This window comes from Camellia sinensis, chromosome 5 (assembly GCF_055761805.1).
Source record: "Camellia sinensis isolate YWXY chromosome 5, ASM5576180v1, whole genome shotgun sequence".
NCBI lineage: Eukaryota > Viridiplantae > Streptophyta > Magnoliopsida > Ericales > Theaceae > Camellia > Camellia sinensis.
Window position 1 is genome coordinate 212,544,931 of NC_138965.1, and position 27,764 is coordinate 212,572,694.

The 27,764-nt window shown below is 37.5% G+C and overlaps 1 protein-coding gene across 4 annotated transcripts; it reads right to left on the reverse strand.

The window, feature by feature from the left end:
- Window positions 1-8,135: 8,135 nt before the first annotated feature.
- On the reverse strand, window positions 8,136-27,599 carry LOC114283016 (V-type proton ATPase subunit d2-like). 4 transcript variants are annotated; one of them, XM_082871418.1, is made up of 8 exons: window positions 27,467-27,599; window positions 26,839-27,019; window positions 20,779-20,899; window positions 20,028-20,135; window positions 19,843-19,928; window positions 18,908-19,008; window positions 18,685-18,792; window positions 8,136-8,558 (listed from the first exon to the last, which is right to left on the reverse strand). In XM_082871418.1, the coding sequence occupies exons 2-5, from the start codon at window positions 27,017-27,019 to the stop codon at window positions 19,901-19,903; spliced, it is 438 nt and encodes a 145-aa protein (XP_082727544.1). In that variant the 5' UTR covers window positions 27,467-27,599; the 3' UTR covers window positions 8,136-8,558; window positions 18,685-18,792; window positions 18,908-19,008; window positions 19,843-19,900. The 4 variants fall into 4 exon arrangements, with proteins under 4 accessions (XP_082727544.1, XP_082727546.1, XP_082727545.1 ...); XM_082871420.1 differs by having other exon boundaries at window positions 26,839-27,003; window positions 27,467-27,595; XM_082871419.1 differs by lacking the exons at window positions 18,908-19,008; window positions 27,467-27,599 and having other exon boundaries at window positions 26,839-27,390.
- Between the last annotated feature and the right edge of the window lie 165 nt (window positions 27,600-27,764).

The window sequence follows — 27,764 nt, forward strand, 5'->3', positions numbered from 1 at the left end:
ATGACTTTTGTTGTTCGAAATCCATTTTGGATTTGTGGATCACATCAAACGTTGACTTTGATGGAATGGCTAACAAATAATATTTCGTTATTGCAATATATTGAGCCAAAAATGTTATTATTAGTTGATCCATAAAACTATCACCATTTGGTTTTGTGGTTACCTTCGAAGCATGTCTCAAGACACTTCGAAGTAGATTATTCATTGAAATAGCCATTAATTGCTAGTTAAAATACCAAACTAATTTCATCATAATCCAACTCCTTGGATTTAGTTCGAAAAGATGTCATGAGTACTTTCGAAGGACGACTTTAATCCTTTAGTAGCATATGTGACTTTCGAAGGTGGTTTTGTCATCAATAAACACCTTCGAAATGTAACATGGGACGAGAAAACTTTCGAAATGTGTACCTCCCTTCAAATATATGTAAAATGACAATTAATTAATTGTCGAATGATGCCTATTTTTGGCATGATAAGTTGGTTCAAAGAACAACAGTTTTGGTGTCTTCGAAGAATTAATAATTGGTTCGAAGCACAAAATTAATATTTTCATTAATTATGTGGGAACCAAAACATACAAAATTTGAATAACCACAATGTTGGCCAAAAGTTGCTTCGAAAGCCCTTTTGCCATAATTTTGTAAGCTTCGAAAGCACTCCATCTTGCATTAGCAATAGCTTCGAAGAAAAAATAGTGATAGTTGTGAACTTTCGAAGCTTTGCCAAGTATTTCCAAGGATGTAATTCGTCATTTGTTGGCATTTTCGACCTTTGAATGATAATTTTAGTCCTCTATACCACCTTCGAAGCTGGTTATTTAGCATGTGTAACAGTTTGCTAAGGTGAATCATTGGCTTTGTCTTGAAAATATGTGGTTATCCTTCGAAACTTTTCTGCAATAATATCCCTTCAATGCGTATATATATAATTTGCAACATCTAGTCATAATTTCATGCTCATTCGAAGCACTTTATTGGTGTTGTTATATCATTCGAAGCACTTTGCTGCTTAGGTTAGTCATGTGCTTGGTTCGGCCCTTCAAAAATTCAAGTAAACATCATTTTTAAGGGCCGCAGGGGGTAATGTTAGCACCATAATTCTGTAATTTTATTTTTTATATAATTGTAGGACACGTGACATCCTCTTATTCATTTGGAAGTTAAAAGAAGTTATGGAGATGATGGAGAATATGAAGGACAAAGTGGATGAGTGGAAGGACACATGGCAAGACAAGAATGAAGATGGAAGAAATGGGTAGTTACTAAGTAGTTATTGCTGTATATTTTCCTCTATAAATAGCCATTAATGGCTACATTGTAATGATCCAAAATTCATAATCAAAGACAATTGATTTCAATATTTCTTGTAATTTTCCTTATCTTAGGAGTAGTTTAACATAGATTTATATTTCGAAGCATTTATTTTCAACATTTCTATTTCGAAGCATTTTATGCACTTCCTTTTCGAAGCATAGGAATAGAGGTAAGTAATTATTACTTTGATTGTTCACTCGATCGTCTTTCTCCGTTTCCCTTAGTCTTCTTTTAATTTTTCTTTTCTCTACACTTGGCAATTTTGAAGTCCTCTTTGTTGAGGCAAAAGAACCATCAAAGCAATCGCTTGATAATTGGCTCGAATTTAATCTGTAAGGATTTTTCAATCCTTGCTGGCACGCGCGTATTTATGATATTTTCCTTCGTAGGAAAAATAAGCCAACAGGAGATGGAGAAAGATGATTGAGTGAACAATCAAAGTAATAATTACTTACCTCTACTCCTATGTTTCGAAAAGGAAGTGCATAAATGCTTCGAAATGGAAATGCTGAAAATAAATGCTTCGAAGTATAAATCTATGTTAAACTACTCGTAAGATAAGGAAAATGACAAGAAATATTGAAATCAATTATCTTTGATTTGAATTCTGGATCATTACAATGTAGCCATTAATGGCTATTTATAGAGGAAAAAATACAGCAATAACTACTTAGTAACTACCCATTTCTTCCATCTTCATTCTTGTCTTGCCATGTGTCCTTCCACTTATCCACTTTGTCCTTCATATTCTCCATCATCTCCATAACTTCTTTTAATTTCCAAATGAATAAGAGGATACTACGTGTCCTACAATTATATAAAAAATAAAATTGCAGATTTATGGTGCTAACATTACCCCCCGTGGCCCTTAAAAATGATGTTTATTTGAATTTTTGAAGGGCCGAACCAAGCACATGACTAACCTAAGTAGCAAAGTGCTTCGAATGATATAACAACACCAATAAAATGCTTCGAATGAGCATGAAATTATGACTAGATGTTGCGAATTATATATATACGCATTGAAGGGATATTATTGCAGAAAAGTTTCGAAGGATAACCACATATTTTCAAGACAAAGCCAATGATTCACCTTAGCAAACTGTTACACATGATAAATAACCAGCTTCGAAGGTAGTATAGAGGGCTAAAATTATCATTCGAAGGTCGAAAATGCCAACAAATGACGAATTACATCCTGGGAAATACTCGGCAAAGCTTCGAAGGTTCACAACTATCACTATTTTTTCTTCGAAGCTGTTGTTAATGCAAGATAGAGTGTTTTTGAAGCTTACAAAATTATGGCAAAAGGACTTTAGAAGCAACTTTTGGCCAACATTGTGGTTATTCAAATTTTGCATGTTTTGGTTCACACATAATTAATGAAAATATTAATTTTGTGCTTCGAACCAATTATTAATTCTTCGAAGACACCAAAACTGTTGTTCTTCGAACCAACTTATCATGCCAAAAATAGGCATTATTCGACAATTAATTAATTGCCATTTTACATATATTTGAAGGGAGGTACACATTTCGAAAGTTTTCTCGTCCCATGTTACATTTCGAAGGTGTTTATTGATGACAAAACCACCATTCGAAAGTCACATATGTTACTAAAGGATTAAAGTCGTCCTTCGAAAGTGCTCATGACATCTCTTCGAACTAAATCCAAAGAGTTGGATTATGATGAAATTAGTTTGGCATTTTAACTAGCCATTAATGGCTATTTCAATGAATAATCTACTTCGAAGTGTCTTGAGACATGCTTCGAAGGTAACCACAAAACCAAATGGTGATGGTTTTATGGATCAACTAATAACAACATTTTTGGCTCAATATATTGCAATAACGAAATATTATTTGTTAGTCATTCCATCAAAGTCAACGTTTGATGTGATCCACAAATCCAAAATGGATTTCAAACAACAAAAGTCATAGTATAGTGTGACCATGAAAATTCATACTTTTTGACATTTTGAAAAATGTCAAAAAATTTGAATTCATGAACAGTGGCTTGTTCATTATTTTTGACCATGTTTGTTTTAAAAACATGACTTTTGCCGAATAGATTTTCATAATTATTTGGCAAAGTGGGTTGTTTTTCCATATTAGCCATTAATGACTTATGAAAATCACCCATAGATATGTTTTTTTCATGACTTAACTCTCTAAAAATTGGTTTTGAAACCCCCCGAGCCATGCATGGAACATCATTCTTGGCCAAATTTGGCTCAAGAGCATGCTCTTTCGTTATGTTAATTTCATAATTTGGTTCTTTAAAAACGGACTCTTGAACCTCTCGAGCCATTGATGAAATCAACTCTTTGCTTTTGCTATTTTTAACCATGGAAAAATTCTAAAAAAATTCACCAATTCCGGCCATTAAGGCCTCAGTTAAAGACTTGGTAGTTGATAACTCATCATTCCATTGGCGAATTTCCATATCAAGTTGATGAATTTCTTCAATTAAATGGTGTCTTTTTTCTTTTACCAAATAATATGATAATGAAGAAACAACGTGAAAAAAAATTTCATCAAGAAAATGGATCGTTTCTTGAAGATCCAAAATTTTTCTTTCACGCCAATATATTTCATATTGACAAGTTCGAATGGTGAAATCCAAATCGTTTGTCATTTCTTACACTTGGCAGTCCCACCGGGCGTGCCAAAAATTGTTGGCTTATTTTTCCTACGAAGGAAAATATCATAAATGCGAGCGTGCCAGCCAGGATTGAAAAATCCTTACAGATTAAATTCAAGCCAATTATCAAGTGATTGCTTTGATGGTTCTTTTGCCTCAACAAAGAGGACTTCAAAATTGCCAAGTGTAGAGAAAAGAAAAATTAAAAGAAGAATGAGGGAGATGGAGAAAGACGATTGAGTTAACAATCAAAGTAATAATTACTTACCTCTACTCCTATGTTTCGAAAAGGAAGTGCATAAAATGCTTCGAAATGGAAATGCTGAAAATAAATGATTCGAAGTATAAATTTATGTTAAACTACTCCTAAGATAAGGAGCATGGCAAGAAATATTGAAATGAATTGTCTTTGATTTGAATTCTGGATCATTACAATGTAGCCATTAATGGCTATTTATAGAGGAAAAAATACAGCAATAACTACTTAGTAACTACCCATTTCTTCCATCTTCATTCTTGTCTTGCCATGTGTCTTTCCACTCATCCACTTTGTCCTTCATATTCTCCATCATCTCCATAACTTCTTTTAACTTCCAAATGAATAAGAGGATGCCACGTGTCCTACAATTATATAAAAAATAAAATTGCAGATTTATGATGCTAACACCAATCCATGTGCTACAATAACTTTTGTTTAAATAGAATCTTTCTTTACACTTTTTCTATACCTTTTTATTTTTTATTTTTTTTTATTTTAATGTTGTGCTTTGCATGTAGCTAGCAATGGAGGCACTGGTGGTTACGTACATCCCCAATTTTGAAATTCACTATAGCTATGGGGTTGAGGATGAGATATCATGTGGTGTGTGTATGTGAAGCTAGGGAATTAAAAGTTTCTCATTCGTATGTGTTTTGGACTTGTGTCATCACTTCGATATTCGTAGGTGTTATGCTGGTGGTTAGTTACTGTGTGAGTGATTTTCTGACCACACTGCCCGCTTAGTAACCAGCTGGAGAGCACCGGCAGAATAGATAACACCTGGCTGACCTGCAAACAGAAAGAAAAGGCTCCGGCGGTAGTTCTTCCACCCGGGGGCATTTCGATGATCAAGTCAGTATATCTCTCAGAGATAATCAAGTGCTAATCTTACTGCTCAAAGCATAAATTTGCGTACCTTAGACCCACGGGGGTGCCTCTCTTTTATAGTTTACTCAATCCTAGTCCCACTAGAAGCTTGACTTCTATGGACTCAAATTCAGTACTTACTTTGACTCTTCAAGAGATAAAAATAAACTCCCTAAGAGTTTCATACTCATCTTGACTAAGTCTCCTCTTCATTCTAAGACTCTTGTCCCTTATCCGTTTATCTCGAATCCCGATATCTTCGGAGATAACCTTGGCATAATGACCAGGATACGTGACACCTCAGCTGACACATCGGCGTCTCCTTGCCACGTGTTAGTACTCAGAAATATATCCCCACAGTTACCTAATGCAACTTCTCTCCTTAATTTATTCATGATTAATACTAACCGTATAAAGTTTAGATTTTGTTTGAATAAAAAAATTGCATATATAGTTTCCACCCAAAGGCTCCAATGAATTAGGACTTGGGACATTATTTGATAAATTATGTTAAGAATAAAAAATATTTTCATAGAATGTTTATAAATAAATTTTTTGTTGCAAAACAGATTAGGAAATAAATTAACTCACAGGATTATCGTCACTAGAGTGGTCATTAAAATAATATTTTAAAAATAAAAAAAATAATATTTAGTGATAAAATTTTAAAAATATTGTTAATAAATGTAATTTTAGAGATAAATTAATTTTGTGTCAAAATAATTTATTTTTTAGACAAAAATTTTGAATAATAATTCATCATTAAAATTTTAATTTTATTGATAAAAATATAATAATAACACTTTTTACAATATGATATGCCCATTTAAAATAAAAATAAATTGTGGCGTGAAGTGAAGTCAGAAATTGGGAGTGAGAAGAGAATGGATGATGTGCGATTAGAATTACTCATTTGATTAACACAAAAAATAAGAAAAATATGCGACTTTTTTAGCTTCTTTTTTTTTTTTTTTTTGGGGGGGGGGGGGTGAATTCAAAGATTTGGGACTGAATCTTAGCTTCAATCCATTCAATCTTCTCTTTGCATATCGTCCATTTTTTATTTTCTTAGTCGTCATTCTTGGGCATTTTAGTACATTCGAACCATTTCTATTACTGTTGTATTATTTTTCCAGGGAAACAAACAGATGGATGAAGAAAAACCCTGGTCGTTTTTCTGTTTGGGAAGAGGTAAACTCAAAAACCCTAGCTCTCTTATTGAGTTTTTGTGATTCTTAGCAGTGAATTTTTTACTTAAGTTCACCAGTGTGACAGTATTTGATTGGGTGAATTACACTAACGGCCTCTATAGTTTAGGACTTGTGGCATTTTGGTCCTGACTATTCAATTATGACACATTTGACCCTGAATTTTGAATTTTGTTTCAAATAAGGACAATTGTAAATACTATTGGATTTTTCAAGGGCAAAATCGTCAATTTGATAGAATATAAATTAATTTGACAAAAAGAAATGTCAAAATTTTATTTTTGAATTTTTAAAAATTATTTCTAGCTACTAAAGATAAAATTATATAAAATTGATAAATCTTTTAGATATTTATTTATTTTTTTACCAAATTAATTTTTATAATGTATTTAGATGATGATCATGTAAAATTAATTTTTAAAAATTAATCATGTAATTTTTATTAATTTTTACCAATTTTACATAATTTTATTTTTGGTGGATAAAAATAATTTTTAAAATATTTTTTTGATATTCATTTTTGTCAAATTAGTTTATATTTTATCAAATTGACTATTTTGCCCTTAAAATTAAGCAATGGTATGTTCAATTGTCCTTATTTAGAACAAGATTTAAAATTCAAGGTCAAATATGTCACAATTGAAAAGTCAGAGACTAAAGTGACACAAGCCTCAAACTATAGGGACTAATAGTGTAATTTGCCCTATTTGACTCATATTTATTTGCATCTAATTCACAATTGTAATTTACAGCTAGATGACTTTTCAACTTATGCTTTAGCTGTTATTTCAATGAGGTCGTTTGGAATGATCTAAATAAGTGTATTTTTTGACTTTTTACAAAAAAAAAAGTAAAATATGGATTGAGTTTGAAGTGATATGGTAGATAGATTATATGATTTAAATAAGATGATATGACTTAAATAGGATAGTAACTTTTTGACTTTTTTAGATTATGTCAAACTAGGCCTTATTATCCCAATGTTGTTGCTGCATGTATAATCACTACAAGAATTTTCACTTTTGGCAACTAAATTTTTAGTTGCCAAAAGTCATATTTTAGTCGTCTATAGTCTTTCGCGACTAAATTTTTTAATCGGAAAATTAGTAGCCAACGAGTAGTCGGGAAATATAATTGCCGACTAAACCTAATTTAGTTGCCAATAGGTTTAAAAATTAATTAATTAAATACATTTTTGGCGACCAATTTTTTTGTCGCCAAAAGCCAATTATTTAGTGGCCGAAAAATTTTTAGCTACTAAATTTTTTAGTCGCCAAAAGCAAATACTAGTGTTTTGGCTACTAAAATTTTAGTTGCCTAAAGTCAATCTTTTTTTGCTACTAAAATTTTAGTCGCCAAATACTATTTCTTTTGGCTACTAAAAATTTAGTCGCCTAAACTATGACATTTTTGGCTTCTAAATTTTTAGTCGTCAAAAGTCATATTTATTCTTTAACTTTTGTTTTTAGCTACAAAATATTTTAATCGCCAAATGTTTGATTTTCTTTTGGCTACAAAACTTTTAATAGCCAAAGATTTGATTTTCTTTTGGCTACAAGACATTTAGTAGCCAAATGATTGTTTTTCTTTTGGCTACAAAAAATTTAGTAGCCAAATGTTTGATTTTCTTTTGGTTACAAAACTTTTAGTAGCCAAATATTTGTTTTTTTTTTCCCCCTTTTCATTGGCTACAAAACGTTTAGTCGGCAAAAACATGATATTATGTTTTATTGCTAATATTATAATGTGTCCATAACCTGTCTGTATTTCATTCAACCTGTAATACGTATATAAATAAAATGATACATAAATTATCAATCATTTCACAATCTGCATCCATATACAAAAAATAAATTACTTTAACTGTCCAAGTACATACAAACGAACTATTGTCCAAACTAAAATAATAATTCCATACAACATATTCAATCATACAAAAAGTAAAGCCCTCCATATACAAAAATTACATTTACTATACCATGTGAAATGACCATTTGACATAGTACAAATTACCATCGTAATCTGTACCACGATAAAATGTGATGTATGTACCAAACCAAAAATTCATCTATGTACCACGACAAAAAATCAATTTAGTGGACGGCGTTAAAAAGTGATCTATCTACCATGCCAATAATTATTTGTTTGCTGCCAATAGTTTTCTGTATCAGGAATAGTTAACTGCACAAAAGCTGGAGACGACAAAAGTACAATTTCTTCTCCATACACCAAAATATCTCTACAAGTCCACGCAACGAAGTCATCTACAAAAAACAAAAAAAAAAATTAGAATTGGACCCAAAAATGCCTAACTTCATGAATAAATTTGGGTAGTGACAAATAAAAATAAGTGAGAAACAACCTTCCATGATGAATCAATTATCAGTCATTGTACAGTCTTTCTAAAGTCTTCTGTTATAAGGAACATTGTTAAATGCAGAACAATCATTACTAAATCTTTCATTAGTAACATACAACTAATGTAACAATCTTCTATTTGTATGCAACATGTATGCCAAATTCTGTGGCTAAACCAATATCAAAGCCCAATGTAAATAGAAAGTTTTCTTTTTACCAAGATCCTCATTATTTGTTTGCAAAAGGCACTTGAATCATTAGATTGGATATAAAACCATCGGTGCTTATTAATGTATGTCAGTACCATTTCAGAGAGGATATTAGAACATGTGATAAAAATAATAACACACATGTGTACGTTCACAAAATTAGCAAGTTTAAAACATTCCGTCAGTTGTCACAAGTCCTATTTGTAATGGGAAAGCTATCCGTGAAAGTCAGACAGAGGTTCGATGGATGTTTTGAAGTTTCGCCGCCAAAACGCCCTTTTTCAACTAAGTTTTGGGCATATTCGTCTCTAAATCCCAACCTATAGGTCCGAATAACATTCCGTCAGTTGTCACAAGTCATTTTTGGCATGGGAAAACTATTCATTTCGGCCACACGGAGGTTCGGGGGCTGTTTTGAATTTTCGCCCCCGAAACGCCATTTTTCGACTAAGTTTTGGGTGTATTCGGCTCTAAATCTCAACTTATAGGTTCGAATAACATTCCATCAGTTGTCACAAGTCATATTTGGCATAGGGAAGTTGCCCGTGTCGGCCACGCGAAGGTTCGGGGGCTGTTTTGAATTTTCGCTCCCGAAACGTCCTTTTTCGACTAAGTTTTGGGTGTATTCATCTCTAAATCCCAACTTACGGGTCCGAATAACATTCCGTCAGTTGTCATAAGTCCTATTTGGCATGGGGAAGCTGCCTGTGTCGGCCAAACGGAGGTTTGGGGGCTGTTTTGAATTTTCGCCCCCGAAATGCCCTTTTTCAACTATGTTTTGGGCATATTCGGCTCTAAATCCCAACCTATAGGTCCGAATAACATTTCGTCAGTTGTCACAAGTCATATTTGGCATGGGAAAGCTGCCCGTGTCGGCCACACGGAGGTTCGAGGACTGTTTTAAATTTTCGCCCCCGAAACGCCCTTTTTTGACTAAGTTTTGGGCGTATTCATCTCTAAATCCCAACCTACAGGTCCAAATAACATTCCGTCAGTTGTCACAAGTCATATTTGGCACGGGGAAGCTGCCCGTGTCGGCCACACGGAGGTTCGGGGGCTGTTTTGAATTATCGCCCCCGAAACGCCCTTTTTCGACTAAGTTTTGGGCATATTCGTTTCTAAATCCCAACCTACGGGTCCGAATAACATTCCGTCAGTTGTCACAAGTTCTATTTGGCATGGGGAAGCTGCCCGTGTCAGCCAAACGGAGGTTCGGGGGCTGTTTTGAATTTTCGCCTACGAAACACCCTTTTTCGACTCTAAATCCCAACCTATAGGTCCGAATAACATTTTGTCAGTTGTCACAAGTCATATTTAGCATGGGGAAACTGTTCATTTCGGCCACACAGAGGTTCGGGGGCTGTTTTGAATTTTCGCCCCCGAAACGCCCTTTTTCGACTAAGTTTTGGGCGTATTCGGCTCTAAATCCCAACCTATAGGTCCGAATAACATTCTGTCAGTTGTTACAAGTCCTATTTGGCATGGGGAAGCTGCCCATGTCGACCACATGGAGGTTCGGGGGCTGTTTTGAATTTTCGCCCCCGAAACTCCCTTTTTCGACTACGTTTTGGGCGTATTCGTCTCTAAATCCCAACCTACGGGTCTGAATAACATTTCGTTAGTTGTCACAAGTCCTATTTGACATGGAGAAGTTGTCCATGTCGGCCAAACGGAGGTTCGGGGGCTGTTTTGAATTTTCGCCCCTGAAATGCCTTTTTTCGACCAAGTTTTGGGCGTATTCGGCTCTAAATCCCAACCTATAGGTCCGAATAACATTCCGTCAATTGTCACAAGTCATATTTGGCATGGGGAAGCTGCCCATTTCGGCCACACGGAGGTTTGGGGGTTGTTTTTAATTTTCGCCCCCGAAACGCCCTTTGTCGACTAAGTTTTGGGCGTATTCGTCTCTAAATCCCAACCTACGGGTCCGAATAACATTCTGTCAGTTGTCACAAGTTCTATTTGGCATGGGGATGCTGCCCGTGTCGGCCAAACAAAGGTTCGGGGGCTGTTTTGAATTTTCGCCCACAAAACACCCTTTTTCGACTATGTTTTGGGCGTATTCGGCTCTAAATCCCAACCTTTAGGTCCAAATAACATTCCGTCAGTTGTCACAAGTCATATTTGGCATGGGAAAACTGTTCGTTTCGGCCACACGGAGGTTTGGGGGCTGTTTTGAATTTTTGCCCCCGAAATGCCATTTTTCGACTATGTTTTGGGCGTATTCGGTTCTAAATCCCAACCTGTAGGTCCGAATAATATTCAGTCAGTTATCATAAGTCCTATTTGGCATGGGGAAGCTGCCCGTGTCGGCCACACGGAGGTTCGGGGGCTGTTTTGAATTTTCGCCCCCAAAACGCCATTTTTCGACTATGTTTTGGGCGTATTCGGTTTTAAATCCCAACTTATAGGTCCGAATAATATTCCGTCAGTTATCATAAGTCCTATTTGGCATGGGGAAGCTGCCCGTGTCGGCCCCACGGAGGTTCAGGGGCTGTTTTGAATTTTCACCCCCGAAACTTCCTTTTTTGACTACGTTTTGGGCGTATTCGGCTCTAAATCCCAACTTACGGGTCCGAAAAACGTTTCGTCAGTTGTCACAAGTCGTATTTGGCATGGGAAAGTTGCCCGTGTCGGTCAAACGGAGGTTTGGGGATTGTTTTGAATTTTCGCCCCCGAAACGCCCTTTTTCGACTAAGTTTTGGGCGTATTCGACTCTAAATCCCATCCTATAGGTCCGAATAACATTCCGTCAGTTGTCACAAGTCATATTTGGCATGGGGAAACTATTCGTTTCGGCCACACGGAGGTTCGGGGGCTGTTTTGCATTTTCGCCCCCGAAATGCCCTTTTTCGACTAAGTTTTCGCCCCAAAAGATTGCTTAATGTATTACAATTGCAAATCTAAAAAAAATGACTATATGTATGTCCTTGATTTTGTAGTAAGATTGAGACTCCCTTAAGCTTTTTAAATGATCCCCCTGAGTATCCACCTTCTCCAACTCACTTTTGCTAATCAAACAGAACAATGCCAAGAGAATCATATGGACTTCACATTACAAGCCTACATGTCCTAAATGGAAGGCTGCAAAACCCACCACAAGACACATCCACAACACAATGGATTTGCCACAGCTGTATAATACAGATTAAAAATGCATTATGTTGCAGCAAATTCCAAGGCAAGATTCTTAAAAAGTTCTAAAACCAACAATGATGTGAGGTCCAGCCAGAGTTCTTCTAAAACTACAAAGATCTCATGCAAATTTACTCGACTTAACAACATAGTATCAGTGCTCACATATCAAAGTGATTCAAAATGATGTTAACTACAGATTCTCGTCTAATGTAGCTTACTTAGGGCCTCACAAGGTTGGCCATCAAAAAATCCAACCAAGAAAAAAATATTCAAATCACTCTTTCATTAAGCAGTAACCACAGTAAGATATTGTGCTATTATTAGTGAACAGAAGCAACTGATTGGGCAGCAACATAAGATATGTGAAAACCACTCACTGGTCTTTCCGAACAGAACAGCATAATTGTCTTTTCAGAGAGAGAAAATGCAGTTTGTTATGGTCATGTGCGGGCTGCATGGTTTTTTTATTTTATTTTATATATACAATGTGCCTGTTTGGTGCAGCTTAAAAGCTGCTTATTTCAGCTTTCAGCTTAATTTAAGCTATTTTGATGTGTTTGGTTTAATTTATAGCTTATAGCTTATAGCGTTTTGGAAGTCAGAAACCAGCTTATTCTTTGAGTGGGGCAGGAGATGCTTAATTTATAAGTCAGAAATCAGCTTATGTTCATAGTTATAAGCTATAAGCTGTTTAAGTATAAGCTATAAACACTTTCTCACAGCTCTACCAAACAGGGCCAATATAGGGTGGAAATAGGGGGCTTCAAACTGATGAATGTTCTTAATCATGCATACCTCAGCAAATTTATAATGTTAGTGCTCAAATTAGGTCTGTAAGCTTAGACAACTTGTCATCTCCCAGATTAAGTGAGATGGGCTACTATCGTTGTGGATGTTGTTTTTTCAGAGGGGATTCCCTTCTTGTAATGTAACTATTGGCTATGTTTTAATACTCAAAACATTTCCTTTCATGATTTAAGTTGCAAAAAATTATGAAAAAGAGCAGTTCAAATCAATGTTTTAGATGGAAAAAAATGCCCATAAGATATATCAGTTCTCTAAACAAATATCTAGTCCGTTTAGCCTATGTCAATGAACTTACAGCTATGCTTGAATTTTTCTTTTGTTTCTTTGTGTGTGTGTGTGTGTGTGTGTATAAAAGTAACAACATCAGAAAAATCTCGAGTTAGGATTATGGCTGCTTGAGTTGAGTTGGTCAGTTAGCACCAAAATAAGAGTATTATCAATTTCACCTTTTCATTATTACCACACAACAGGACACATTAATCACACAATGTGAATATTGTTGGCATATTATATTCGCCGAAAGTCACTTCGCATATTATATTAGCCGAAAGTCACTAGGGTCTGTAATCATTTTTATGCCTTGTAAACCCTAATCTTCATGTATAAATAAGGGGTGATATCTCATCATACCCTAAGCTGGTTACTTAAAGCTTCATGGTATCAGAGCAGAACCTATAGGGTTTAGGCTCACCCTCGTTGGTAGACCTTTTCACCAACGACACTCTAGGGTTCGAAGCTTACCTGGGTGGATCATCACTCAGCCGTCTTCCTCAGCCGTCTTCCTCAGTCGATCTCCTCAGCTTGTCTTCCTCAGTCGATCTCCTCAGCTCGTCGTCCTCACCTCGTCGATCTCCTCGCCTTCCTCTGTCGATCGTCACTCAGCCGTCAACTCCTCAGCTCGGCGATCTCCTCCAGCCAGTCGTCGCTCGTCTTCTTCGTCACTCGTCATCCTCAGCCTCTGATCTCACTGTGGTATGTATAAATATATATATATATATATACATATATATCCTGATATATATATAAATATAGCCTGATATATATATATATATATATTTATATATAAAGACATGTATACATAAATAAATTAACTTCCAAAAAAAAAAATTAAAAAAAAAATTGAAAAAAAAAAATTAAAATTAAAAAAAAACAAAAAAAAAACAAAAAACAAAAAAACAAAAAAAAAAAATCGTTTCTTAATTTTGTTATGTTGTTATAGTGGTCATTGTGCCTGTTATCTCACTACCACCTTCTGGGTTTGTGATTTCCACTAGTTTTGTTGCGGGTTTGGTAGTATTGTATCCATGACAGATTCCACTAGTGTGTCCCCTTCGTCTCAAACACCAAAGAGTGAGAGTCTCATTCTACCTACTACCATGACAGAGAACCCCAACCCTAGTCTGAAAATCACCACCTCTCTATTTAATGGTCAGAATTACCTAGCATGGTCTCAAAGTTTGACTTTGTTTTTGAAAAGCAGAGGAAAGATGGGGTATGTTGATGGCAGGATATAGGCACCTAGTACCACTGACTCAGGTTATGACCAATGGGAGATTACCAACTCTTTGATTATGAGTTGGCTTATCCATTCGATGGTTCCAGAACTTGGTGAGGGCTACTTGTCTATGGAGACTGCCCAGGACATTTGGGAGGCTGTGGCTGGTACCTATTCCCACAAAGGAACTTTTTCACAGGCATTTGAGTTGCATCGCTCTATTGAGAGATCACTTCAAGGGGAACAGACTGTTCTTCAGTACTTCACTTTCCTCACCAACGGCTGGAAACGCCTTGACCACCTGGAAGACTATAAGCCCGTTTGCCCTACTGATTCTGTCGGGTACAAGAAGTTCATCGCACGGGAACGGGTCTTTAAATTTTTGGCCGGCCTAAATATGGAGTATGATCCAGTTAGGGGTCGAGTTCTGAGTATGGACACTCTTCCTTCACTGCAGGAGGCATTTGCCTATGTACAAAATGAGGAGAGTCGTCGGTCTGCTATGATGTCCCCTATCTCTACTGACCGTTCCGCATTACTATCTACTCCTCGAGATGGCCTCAGCTTGCCTCCTCCGTCTGCTGCTAAGGAGTCTGTATTTTGTGATTATTGTAAGAAGCCGCGGCATACTCGTGAGACATGTTGGAAGCTTCATGGGACTCCATCTGGGGGTCGAGGTGATCGGTCTGGTTCTCGAGGAGGTCGGTCAGGCCAATCTCGAGGACGTGGTTCCTATTCCCGGGCTCATCAGTCTAGTGCCGTTGATACCCTTGATTCTAATTCTACTTCTGTTACCCAAGCTTCTGATACTGAGCTGGAGGATGCTTTGCGCCAATTGTTGGACCGCCGATCTTCTACTGCTCTCAGTACCGCTTCCTCGTCCTTTGCCCGCTCAGGTAACTTAGCATCTTCTCCTTGTGCTTTCCTGTGTCATACATCTTTGCCTTGGATTATTGATTCTGGTGCCTCAGATCATATGTCTGGCTCCTCTGATCTTTTCTCTGCCTATAAGCCCTCTTCAGGTCAGGACAAAGTTAGGATTGCCGATGGAACTGTTTCTTCCATTTCTGGAAGAGGTTTAGTCCAAGTCACTCCTACCATACATCTATCTTCTGTTCTCCATGTTCCCAAGTTTTCTGTTAATCTGTTATCCTTAAGTCGTCTTACCCAGGATTTGAATTGTTGTGACGTTTTTTCCTGATCATTGTCTTTTTCAGGACCTTGTCACGGGGAGGACGATTGGCAGTGGTAGTGCAGAAAATGGTCTCTACTTCCTAGATCAACCGGACAAACTTGTTTATTCTTCCACCATGTCTTCTACTACCCCCGCTGATGTATGGCTGTGGCATCGGCGTCTTGGGCATCCCTCATTTCATTTACTTAAGCATTTATTTCCTTCTAGTTTCACAAATCATCATGTGTCTGACTTTCTTTGTGAGTCTTGTCAACTTGGAAAACAACATAGAGCTTCTTTTGCTCCCAGTTTGAATAAAAGCTTAGTTTCTTTTTCATTAATACATTCTGATGTTTGGGGTCCCTCTCGTGTTCTGTCTGTGAAAGGTCATCGCTGGTTTGTTACATTTATTGATGATTTTTCTCGTGCTACTTGGGTGTATCTCATGAAAGATAAGAGTGAGGTTTTCTCTGTGTTTCGCACTTTTCATAAGATGATTTGTACTCAGTTTGGGGCCACTATCAAAATATTTCGTTCTGATAATGGCGGGGAATACATAGATTCTGGGTTAGGACAATATTTCTCTACTCATGGCATTATCCATCAGACCTCTTGCACCAATACCCCTCAACAAAATGGGGTGGCCGAACGCAAGAATCGGCATCTTCTTGACATGGCTCGGTGCATGTGTTTTTTTATGAATGTGCCTCGACCCTATTGGGGCGATGCTGTTCTCACCGCTGCCCATCTTATTAATCGTCTCCCTACCCAGGTCTTGGACAAACAGGCTCCGCTTCACGTCCTCCTCGGTTCTCAGTCCTTGTTTTCTATTCCTCCCAAAATATTTGGTTGTGTCTGTTTTGTCCATAATCACTCTCCCTCTCGTGGTAAGTTGGACCCTCGCTCCCTCAAGTGTGTTTTCCTTGGTTACTCTCCTACTCAAAAGGGGTATAAATGTTACCACCCTTCTTCTCGTAAGTGGTTTGTGTCCATGGATGTCACTTTCTTTGAGTCCCAGTCCTATTTCTTGTCCTCTCCGGTGTCACCGTCCTCATTTCCGGGGGAGCCTTGGTGTGAAGTGAGTCTTGTGCCTCCTATGGTAGAAGTGAGTCCTATGCCTCCTATGGTAGAACCAGTTGCTCTTGCACCCCCCCTCTTCTACTGGAACTATAGAACCCACTGTCACCAAGAATAAGGATGGGCATGTTTATGTCCGGGACATCGACAGAAAACAAGTTAACTGGATACACGGGACCGTTTCTGCTACTCCATTGCCATCTCCTGCTTCTGATGAGAGTCTAGGTAACTTTGAATCTCGTGAGCCCATTGATCTTGATGTTCCTATTGCCAAAAGGAAGGGTGTGAGATCTTGTACTCAACATCCTATCTCACAGTTTGTATCATACTCTCATTTGTCATCCTCATATAGAGCGTTTGTGTCCAATATTTCCTCTGTTAGTATTCTTAACCATTTTCAGGATGCTCTTGCTATCTCTGAGTGGAAACTAGCCATGATTGAGGAAATGAAAGCACTTAGGAAGAATGGCACTTGGGAATTGACTGAGTTACCTACGGGCAAACGACCTGTGGGCTGTAAATGGGTATATACTGTGAAACACAAAGCAGATGGGTCTATTGAGCGTTACAAGGCAAGACTTGTGGCAAAAGGGTTTTCTCAGACATATGGCATTGATTATCAGGAGACCTTCGCACCCGTGGCTAAAATGAATTCAGTTAGAGTACTTCTCTCTCTAGCAGCTAATCTAGATTGGCCGCTTTATCAGTTTGATGTCAAGAATGCTTTTCTCCATGGTGACCTCGAAGAAGAAGTATATATGGACATTCCTCCGGGTTTTGAGGATCATCAAACAGAAGGCAAAGTATGCAAACTTCGGAAGTCATTATATGGTCTCAAACAGTCTCCAAGGGCTTGGTTTGAGAGATTCACTCAAGCTATGTTTAAATATGGCTTCAAACAAAGTCAGGCAGATCACACATTGTTTGTGAAACATTCCTCATGTGGTAAGACTACAGCACTTATTGTTTATGTAGATGACATAGTTCTTACAGGCAATGATAGTGGGGAAATACTTCTGTTGAAGAAATATTTAGCCAAAGAGTTTGAAATCAAAGACTTGGGAAGCTTGAAGTATTTTCTGGGAATTGAAGTTGCTCGCTCTAAGGATGGGATATTTATCTCACAGAGAAAATATGTGCTTGACATGTTGAAGGAAACTGGGATGCTTGGCTGCAAGGCATGTGCCACCCCACTGGAACCCAATCAGAAATTGGGGGATGATGAAGGAGGAGAAGTTGTGGATAGGGGGAGCTATCAACGATTAGTGGGTAAGCTCATTTACCTATCTCACTCCCGTCCTGATATTGCTGTTGCTGTCAGTGTAGTTAGTCAGTTTATGCATGCTCCTCATCAGATTCACTTTGAGGCTGTCATGAGAATCTTGAGGTATTTGAAGTCTGCTCCTGGTAAGGGTCTGTATTTTTCAAAGTATGATCATCTTCGTGTAGAAGCCTATACAGATGCTGACTGGGCTGGGTCAGTAACTGATAGGAGATCAACTTCAGGGTATTGCACATTTGTTTGCGGCAACCTAGTTACTTGGAGGAGTAAGAAACAGAATGTGGTTGCCAGGTCAAGTGCAGAAGTTGAGTTTAGAGCTATGGCACAAGGTGTGTGTGAACTTTTATGGATCAAATTATTGTTGAGTGATCTAGGTATTGCTCAGACGGACTCCATGCGGTTATACTGTGATAATAAGGCCGCCATCAACATCGCTCACAATCCAGTTCAACATGACAGGACAAAACATGTTGAGATTGATCACCACTTCATTAAGGAGAAACTCACTAATGGTACCATTTGTACTCCTTTTGTCCAGTCTGGTGAACAACTTGCTGACATTCTCACCAAGGGAATTGGGAATAAACCATTTCATGACATATTAGGCAAGCTGGGCATGAGAGATATCTTCGCACCAGCTTGAGGGGGAGTGTTGGCATATTATATTCGCCGAAAGTCACTTAGCATATTATATTAGCCGAAAGTCACTAGGGTCTGTAATCATTTTTATGCCTTGTAAACCCTAATCTTCATGTATAAATAAGGGGTGATATCTCATCATACCCTAAGCTGGTTACTTAAAGCTTCAAATATTTTAAGTCAATTACACTGAGTATTTACTTATGAATACCTGTGTTAAATGAGCCCATGCCTCAAGGAAACTTGGATCAAGTTGAATTGATTTCATATGTGCCTCCTCAGCCCTCCTGTATTCACCAATTGAAGATAATGCCAAACCCTGTAAAAGTCAAAACCTGCTCCATCAATATTTTTTACATGGAAAAGTGCCTGAACTTTCTCAAGCTGATTGTACTAGACCCTAGATCAATAAATTTTAGGAACCATAGAATTACCAAATATGTGTACGCTGATTTGTTATCCTTATCAAGCTTTACACATGCGGATAGGTCTTCAATAGCAGCATCAAAATCCTTAAACTTGAAATTAACAATCCCTGTATTCATTCCAATCCTCGTAATTACTAGTATGCCATGGTACTCTTATTACCTTCATGCATATTATGCACAAGAATTGCCATCCTTATGCTCTTACGTAATGCCTACATTAGTAACATTCCATATTCACAAAACTAAATGACAAGAATTAGTCAAGTTGTTATTGATAATCTCTAGGTGATAACAAAATAGTTCTATCACAAAATCATACTATCATTTTTGGCATAGAGATAATAAATAAAAAAAATCTTTATCCAAAATGATCAATCTGCCATCTTATCCACTCATACTTCAAATGAACAACATCACCTGCAATTGTATCTAGAATACTCGAGCATGAAAAACTGAAGGAAGATGCAGACAATCATCAATAGCAAACAAGAATTTCCAATCTAATCCTCATATTCAAATACAGAAGGGTACTTATACCAGAAAGAAAATGAATGTTGAAAAATCATGATCCAAAAAATGCCTAATGGATTTGACGAAAGAAGTTTATAATAATATTATAGGCAACAACATTGATTTATATCAGCCACCAGAATAGTGAATCCTCCTTAACTGCGGCTTGAGTGCTTGAGACCTAATAAGCAACTTAAGTGAATTTTTTTGGGGCTCTACAAGTATTCAATAATAAAATAATTTAAACCCTTCAAATGGTGCAGGAGGTAAGAATATAAAGACCCCAAGATAACCAATTATGTGACACTATTTTCCCCATTTCATTTCTACGAACATACCATTTTCCTTGAGGCTCTACATATTTTGACATACAATAAAAATAATCACAGAAAGACATAGTCAGATGTGTTAGAGAGCTCAGATGTGAGTACCTCAGATGTGATACACTCAGAGAAGTACGGAGCCAAAGGCGTGTCAAGAAGCACCAGTCTATATAGTTCCCGCATATTCTGAGCAACTGCCAGGGTAGCAATATTGAGGAAACAAATTAAGAAAAACATTGCCATGTTATTAGTAGTCAAAACAAAACTACAAACCTGCATCAAGTAAACATTACCTGTCAAACATGCCCAAAGGGTGGCATTTCTCTAACAATTCCTGAACATCTCTTTCATGAAAGGTTCCAGTAACGATCAGGACAACGTTGTCAATCATGTGACCATATCTGTACAATATGAACAAATATTAGGTATTTAGGTTTCCAGAAAAATTTTAAGACAATCTATTTTACCAACCAGGCATTAAATTAAAAACGCAGTAAAGTAAAGGTTCACCCTCATCCTGTTTAGAAACCAGTGAATTGCACATTAAAGAAGATGAAACTGCATGCCTATATGCCAACCAAACATAAGGTTGGACTTCAAGCAAGACTTGTAGCCAATGCACAGTTTGGGCTGAATTTAAAGGTATGTCAGACCAGCTAAAGCTTAACTGTACACACTAAACGCACCATGTGACTCAAAATAGCACAAACAGACACATGCTTAGTGAGCTTCACATAACAATTATCTTGCCAATATAAGTTGGAATGCAACAAATACATACAACAATTACAAAAACCTTGTAACTTCGGGACAGAATGATTCCAAATGCATGGAAACTTCTCAAACTTTACCGAAAGCATCAATCTTGGGCAGAGAACCCACACACTCACATTAGGGAATACATAACCCTAGAGAATTACCCCTAGAATAAATATTTTGGCAAATTCTGCATGAACATAAACAACCAAGTACCCAGTAGCTAAGCTGTCTCAATACTTCACATAAAAAATTAGTCATGCTTGGAAAAGACTTAAATCTCCATACATGATATACTCAAGAAAGGTTGACAATGGCTCTGTGGCTTGGCATAGCGTGTGCTTGTACTCGTCAACCAGTTTAAGAGTGCATTTCTCCACAATTGTAGTTGTCTGCAACAGGGAAGGTTCTGCAGGAAAATTAGGATAACCATTATTAGTTCATAAGCTAGAACTATGAAATTCCACTATGAACATAATAAACATATGAAATTCCAACTGCTATTATCTTTCTGTAATTTTTGCTATACATTAGTGTATTTTATTTTTCATATATTCAAAAGAATCCATAGGATGCTCAAATTCTAGTCGTGAATGTGTGATATCAACCATTCTTTTCATTTATTTATGTTTTTAAGACAAGAAAATGTTGGAAGACTTAGGAATGTGTGTATCCTACATTCAATAGTTTCAAGGACTCAAGCAATGCTCCTCAAATGCTAATTGAGAGTCTGAGAAGTGTTGGCTGCATCTGAGCATATGCAATTTATTTTAAAATTATGGCGCATCCAATATGCTTTGACATGGCTCCTATCTAGAGTGTCAGTGTGATTCAATTCTCTACATTAGTAACATGATAACCATGATCGAGATAGTCACTTAGAAAATATGAGGAAGAAGAACTCCGATAAATATGAGGAAGAAGGAATATATTTTTGTTATATTCAAAACTTCTTATCTTACAAGACCAAATGACACTCCTTATATAGGAGATATTACAAACATCATTATAACCCATTATATGTCACTTACATATTATATATTACCACTATCTACCACTAACATATTATATACATGCCACTATCTACCACCAACACCACTATCACATATTCTATACATGCCACTATCTACCACCAACACCACTATCACATATTCTATACATGCCACTATCTACCACCAACACCACTATCATATTATATACATGCCACTATCTTATTATTAACACAAATTTCCAGCACTCCCCCTCAAGCTGGTTTGAAGATATCTTCCATAGCCAGCTTGCTAGTCAGCTTATCAAATTGCTTCTTGTGTAGTCCCTTCATTAGCACATCAGCTAATTGTTCACCTGTTGGAAGGTAGTCATACAGATTATGCCAGCATTGATTTTCTCCTTGATGAAATGTTTATCCACTTCTATATGTTTTGTGCGATCATGTAGAACTGGATTATGAGCTATAGATATAGCTGCTTTGTTGTCACAATAGACCTTCATAGGTGTCGGGTGAGAAAGCTTTAATTCTTCAAGAATTCTTTTAATCCACATTACTTCACAGATTCCATGGGCAACAGCTCTGAACTCTGCTTCTGCACTACTTCTAGCTACCACATTTTGTTTTTTACTCCGCCATGTAACTAGGTTCCCACCTACAAAGGAGCAGTATCCGGATGTTAATCTCCTGTCTGTAACACTTCCTGCCCAGTCTGCATCTGTGTATACTTTAACTTGAAGATGTCCATGTTTCTTGAACAGTAAGCCTCTCCCTGGAGTTCCTTTCAAATATCTTAAGATCTTATAAACGGCCTCAAAGTGCTCTGCCCCTGGTGAGTGCATGAACTGACTTACCATGCTGACTGCAAAGGCAATATCAGGCCGCGTATGAGACAAGTAAATCAATTTCCCTACAAGTCGCTGATATTGTTCCCTCTCTTTGACTTCTTCAGCCTTAGCAGCTTGTAACTTCAAGTTAGGCTCGATCGGAGTCTCCATCATCTTACAACCAAGCATACCTGTTTCTCCAAAGAGATCAAGAACATATTTTCTCTGATTAACGAATATACCTTCCTTGGATCTTGCAAATTCCATTCCGAGGAAATACTTGAGGGCTCCCAAATCCTTAATGTGAAATTCTTTTGCGAGTTTCTCTTTGAGGGCTGCTAACTCTGCTTCATCATTACCAGTTAAAATGATGTCATCAATATAAACAATCAAAATTGCAATTTTACTGTCTTTTGAATGTTTATAAAATATTGTGTGATCTGCTTAACTCTGCGAGAAGCCACAACTGATAACTGCCTTTCCAAAGCGTTCAAACCACGCTCTTGGTGATTGTTTGAGTCCGTATAATGACTTGTTCAATCTGCACACTCTGTCGCTTCCAAGTCTCTGCTCAAATCCCGGCGGTAGGCTCATGAACACCTCCTCTTCAAGATCACCATTGAGAAATGCATTTTTAATGTCAAGTTGATGTAGAGGCCAATCTGAATTTACTGCAAGAGATAACAGTACTCTGATGGAATTTATTTTAGCAACAGGAGCAAACGTCTCCTGATAGTCGATCCCATAAGTTTGAGTGAAGCCTTTAGCCACTAGTCTCGCCTTGTATCTCTCAACGCTTCCATCTGCGTTACATTTTATCGTAAACACCCATTTACACCCAACTGTTTTCTTGTCTTTGGGTAGATCAACTATCTCCCAAGTACCACTTCTCCTTAAAGCATTTATCTCCTCCATGACTGCTAATTTCCAATTCGGATCATCCAATGCTTCCTGTATATTCCTTGGAACAAACAAGTGTGAAATCCTAGATGTGAAAGCTCTATGGTTTTTAGACAGTCTTTGATAGGAGAGGTAATTTGCAATAGGATGTTTAATGCAATTTCGGACACCTTTCCTAATTGCTATAGGAACATCAAGGTCGGAAATAGAAGGAATAGGATTACCTAAAATTTCGATGCCAGAACTCGAGTGGACATTCGAGTCATTAGAATGGACATTCGGGTCATTATTCCTCAGATGAAATCGCTTCCTAGTATAAACCTGAAGCTCAAGATTTAGATCATTTTGTAGTACTTCTCCCCCTAAACAAGAATCTTCTTGACTAGGCACCATAGAACTTGGTTCTCCTAAGTGATCATTATCAGATAAATGTGGTTTTTGTGTAGGATAAATGACATTGGGGAGCGGGATAGAAATATCCCAAAAACGGTCTTCTACTCCACTTGTCTTCCCCTGAAGAGAAGTGTTGGGGAAATAGGATTTTGTTTCCACAAATGACACATCCATACTCACATGAAATTTCTTGGTTTGAGGATCGAAACACTTATACCCCTTTTTGTTTGAGGAATAACCCAAAAAAACACATTTTATAGCACGGGGGTCAAGTTTTGAACGAAATTGACTGGGAACATGAACATAGGCAGTACATCCAAAAACTTTGGCGGGTAAATCAGAAAACAACCTCGTGTCAGGAAAAAAAGTTTTGAGACAATCAAAAGGTGTTTTGTATGTTAACACCTTTGTAGGCATTCTGTTTATCAAATAAGAGGCTGTTAAAATTGCTTCACCCCATAAATATTTAGGAACATGCATGTAAAACATTATAGCACGTGCTACTTCAAGTAGATGTTTATTTTTTCGTTCTGCAATGCCATTTTGTTGAGGGGTATCCCGACATGTAGATTGATGAAAAATCCCATTTTTTTCCAAAAACTCACCCAACTGCTCATTGAAATATTCTGTTCCATTATCAGAATGTAAAATACCAATTTTGGTTTGAAATTGGTTTTCAATCATATTGTAAAAATTTGTGAATGAATTTTTCACGTCAGATTTTTTATTCATCAAATAAATCCAACATAAGCGGGTATGGTCATCAATAAATGTAACAAACCATGTTTTACCAGAAAGAGTAGTGATTTTAGAAGGGCCCCAAACATCACTATGAATCAAATAAAAAGGTTTGGAAGCCTGGTAAGGTTTTGGCAAATAAGTAGAGCGATGAAATTTTGCAAAAATGCAACTTTCACAATGAAAAGAAGAACAATCAATCCCTTTAAATAATTCTGGAAATAAATGTTTCAGATAAAGAAAACTAGGATGTCCTAGCCTATAGTGCCATAGCATTATTTTTTCTCGAACAGAGATTGAACTAGTACTATTAAAGCTCTGAGCTTTTTTATTACTAACAGGTACTTCATCAAAGTAGTAAAGACCTTCAAGCATCCTAGCACGCCCAATCATCATCCCCGAGTTCTGGTCCTGAAATTCACAATGGGATTCAAAAAATGTAACACGACAATTAGAATCCTTAGATAGTTTACTGACAGACAAAAGGTTACAGGCTAAGTTGGGGACGTGAAGAACAGCATTGAGATTAATTTTCTCAGTTAGTTTAATAAATCCTTTTCCTGCAATAGGTGAAAAAATACCATCGGCTATTCTGATTTTGTCATAACCAGAACAAGGGAAATAGGTACTAAATAAATGGGAAAAACTAGTCATGTGATCAGAGGCACCGGAATCTATGATCCACGGAGAGAAGTTTAGGCAAGAGAAGGCTTTAGGATTTCTACCTGTTTGTGCCAACAAAACACTAGGAGTACCGGATGAGGAGTTGGATTTTATCAACTTTAAGAGTTGATCAATCTGCTCTTTGTTGAAGGGACCTGAATCGGCTTCATTAGCGGTAGGAAAGCCACGATTCTTCTCTCCTTGTTTGCTGCTTTTCCAGTTGACAGGTTTGCCATGGATCTTCCAACACGTTTCGCGTGTATGGCGAGGCTTGTTGCAAAAATCACACCAGACCCGTGGCTTATCATCAAACCTGCGCTGGTAATTTGCAGCCTTGTTGGCCGCAGCATCGCTAATTAAAGCAGAAATTTCAATTGATTCACCAGTACCTTTTTTCTTAAGCATGACGCTCCTTCGGCTCTCTTCCCTTCTGACTTCGGCAAATACTTCGCCAATGGATGGGAGAGGAGGTCTGCCAATAATTCTTCCTCGTACTTCATCGAACTCAATGTTGAGACCGGCAAGAAACTTGTAAATACGGCTGTCTTCCACAGTTTTCTTGTGGTGGTTGCAGTCGTCAACCGATTTCCATTCGTATGTGTTGAAGATGTCAAGATCCTGCCACAATCTTTTCAACGAATTGAAATCTTTGGTGACGGAATCATCTCTTTGACGAATCTCTCCCAACTTCAAAGTTAATTCGAAAACTTGAGATTGATTTCCTAGGTCAGAATACATCTGACTAACATTGTCCCACAACTCTTGTGCAGTAGTATAGCACATGTAATTAGAGCTTATATCCTCCTCCATGGAATTGACCCACCATGTCATAACCATGGAGTTTTCAGCGTCCCAACTGTCGAATAGCGGATCATTAATAGCAGGAGCCTTCTTGTCACCAGTGATGTAACCGATCTTTCCTTGCCCACGGATATACATCCGGACAGATTGTGACCAGCAGAGAAAATTATTACCATTTAGGCGGATGGTGGTGATTTGGACAGAGTGAGAGTTGGACGTTTTCACCGGAATGGCAGCGGCAGGGGTTGAAGTGGTTTCGGACGTGACTTCCGACATGGCTATGACGGTTTTAGGGCTGCTGTGTTTTTTGTTGCTCCAATACCAACTTAGAAAATATGAGGAAGAAAAACTCCGATAAATATGAGGAAGAAGGAATATATTTCTGTTATATTCAAAACTTCTTATCTTACAAGACCAAATGACACTCCTTATATAGGAGATATTACAAACATCATTATAACCCATTATATGCCACTTACATATTATATATTACCACTATCTACCACTAACATATTATATACATGCCACTATCTACCACCAACACCACTATCACATATTCTATACATGCCACTATCTACCACCAACACCACTATCATATTATATACATGCCACTATCTTATTATTAACACAAATTTCCAGCATAGTCTATTACTAAACCTAGGGCTAGGATTTGGTTCATGCTAATAGAAGACATAGAACACGCGATTAGCTAGATTTTGAAGTGTGATTCAAGTATATTCCTAGCTTAAACAATGCATTAGTTGAAAACTTTCCATAAAAGTTTCAACATAGATTTCAAAATTAAACACCTTGATTACATTCTAGAACTTCAATTTAACATCGTGAAACGAATAATTTCAGCTAGAAGAACCCAATTCAATTGAGAAACACTGAGACCCTGATCCAAAAGAGAATTACAAGTTCATACATGAATGAGATCATAACCCAAATTCTAAATTACGTTCTAGGGCTTCAATTAACACAGTGAAACATTGAATTGAGAACAACTATGAGATCGATATGAAATTGTAGGGTTACCGTTTTGGAGGTAGGGTCCGTATTCGGTAGCGGAGAGGTGCATCTTGATGTCATCTAGGGTTTCGCACTGGCAGAGATTGTTGTAATCAGCGGCGGTGAGCAAACCAGATCTGTATCCCCTCACGATCACTTCCAGGTAACCGCCATGGATGTTGAATGTCATTGCTTCGAATCCATACATCTTTGTCAAAGACGATTTGAGAGAGAAACACAGATCTCAATTCTCAAATCGCTAGTTACAGAGATTACGATATATATATATATATACTAGTACCAGTGTTATATATATATATATGTGTGTGTGTGTGTGTGTGAATGTAACGAACTTGTGGATCGTGAGAGAACCTAATTTGATGATATGATTAACCGCTTCGGACCGACCCTATATAACAATTGTTTCTAAAATGGGTAAATTTGCACTCTGCCTCTTTTAAATTGGTCATTTTCCCTCTTTTTAACCCTTAACATTTTTAACTCTTTGAGAAAGAGATGGAAAGAGACATAGACAGACAGATACATAGATAGACTGTGTCAGAGAGCTTGAGTGAGAGACGCACAGACGGACTGAGAAGTAGAGCGCGAAAGCGCGAAAGCGAGAAAGAGAGAGAGAGAGAGAGAGAGAGGGAACCTGTGATTCAAGGGCTGCGACGGTGGTGATTGACGCTGGTGGCGGTGGCGGTGGCGGTCGCAATGTCGCCCGTACAGTAAAATACGGTGAGGGGGGTTGAGTACTGTGAGATTTGGTGAGGTCTGCGTGATACACTGTTGTTCACTTGTGTGTGATACTGTTGCCTATAGATCAACGCGCGCACATCAATTAATGAAGTGGCGCGACTTGAAATTTGAACCTTTGCCGACCAATTTTGAACTTAGTCGGGAAAGTAACGAATTATCACTCAACAACGACGAAATTTTTAGTCGCTAAA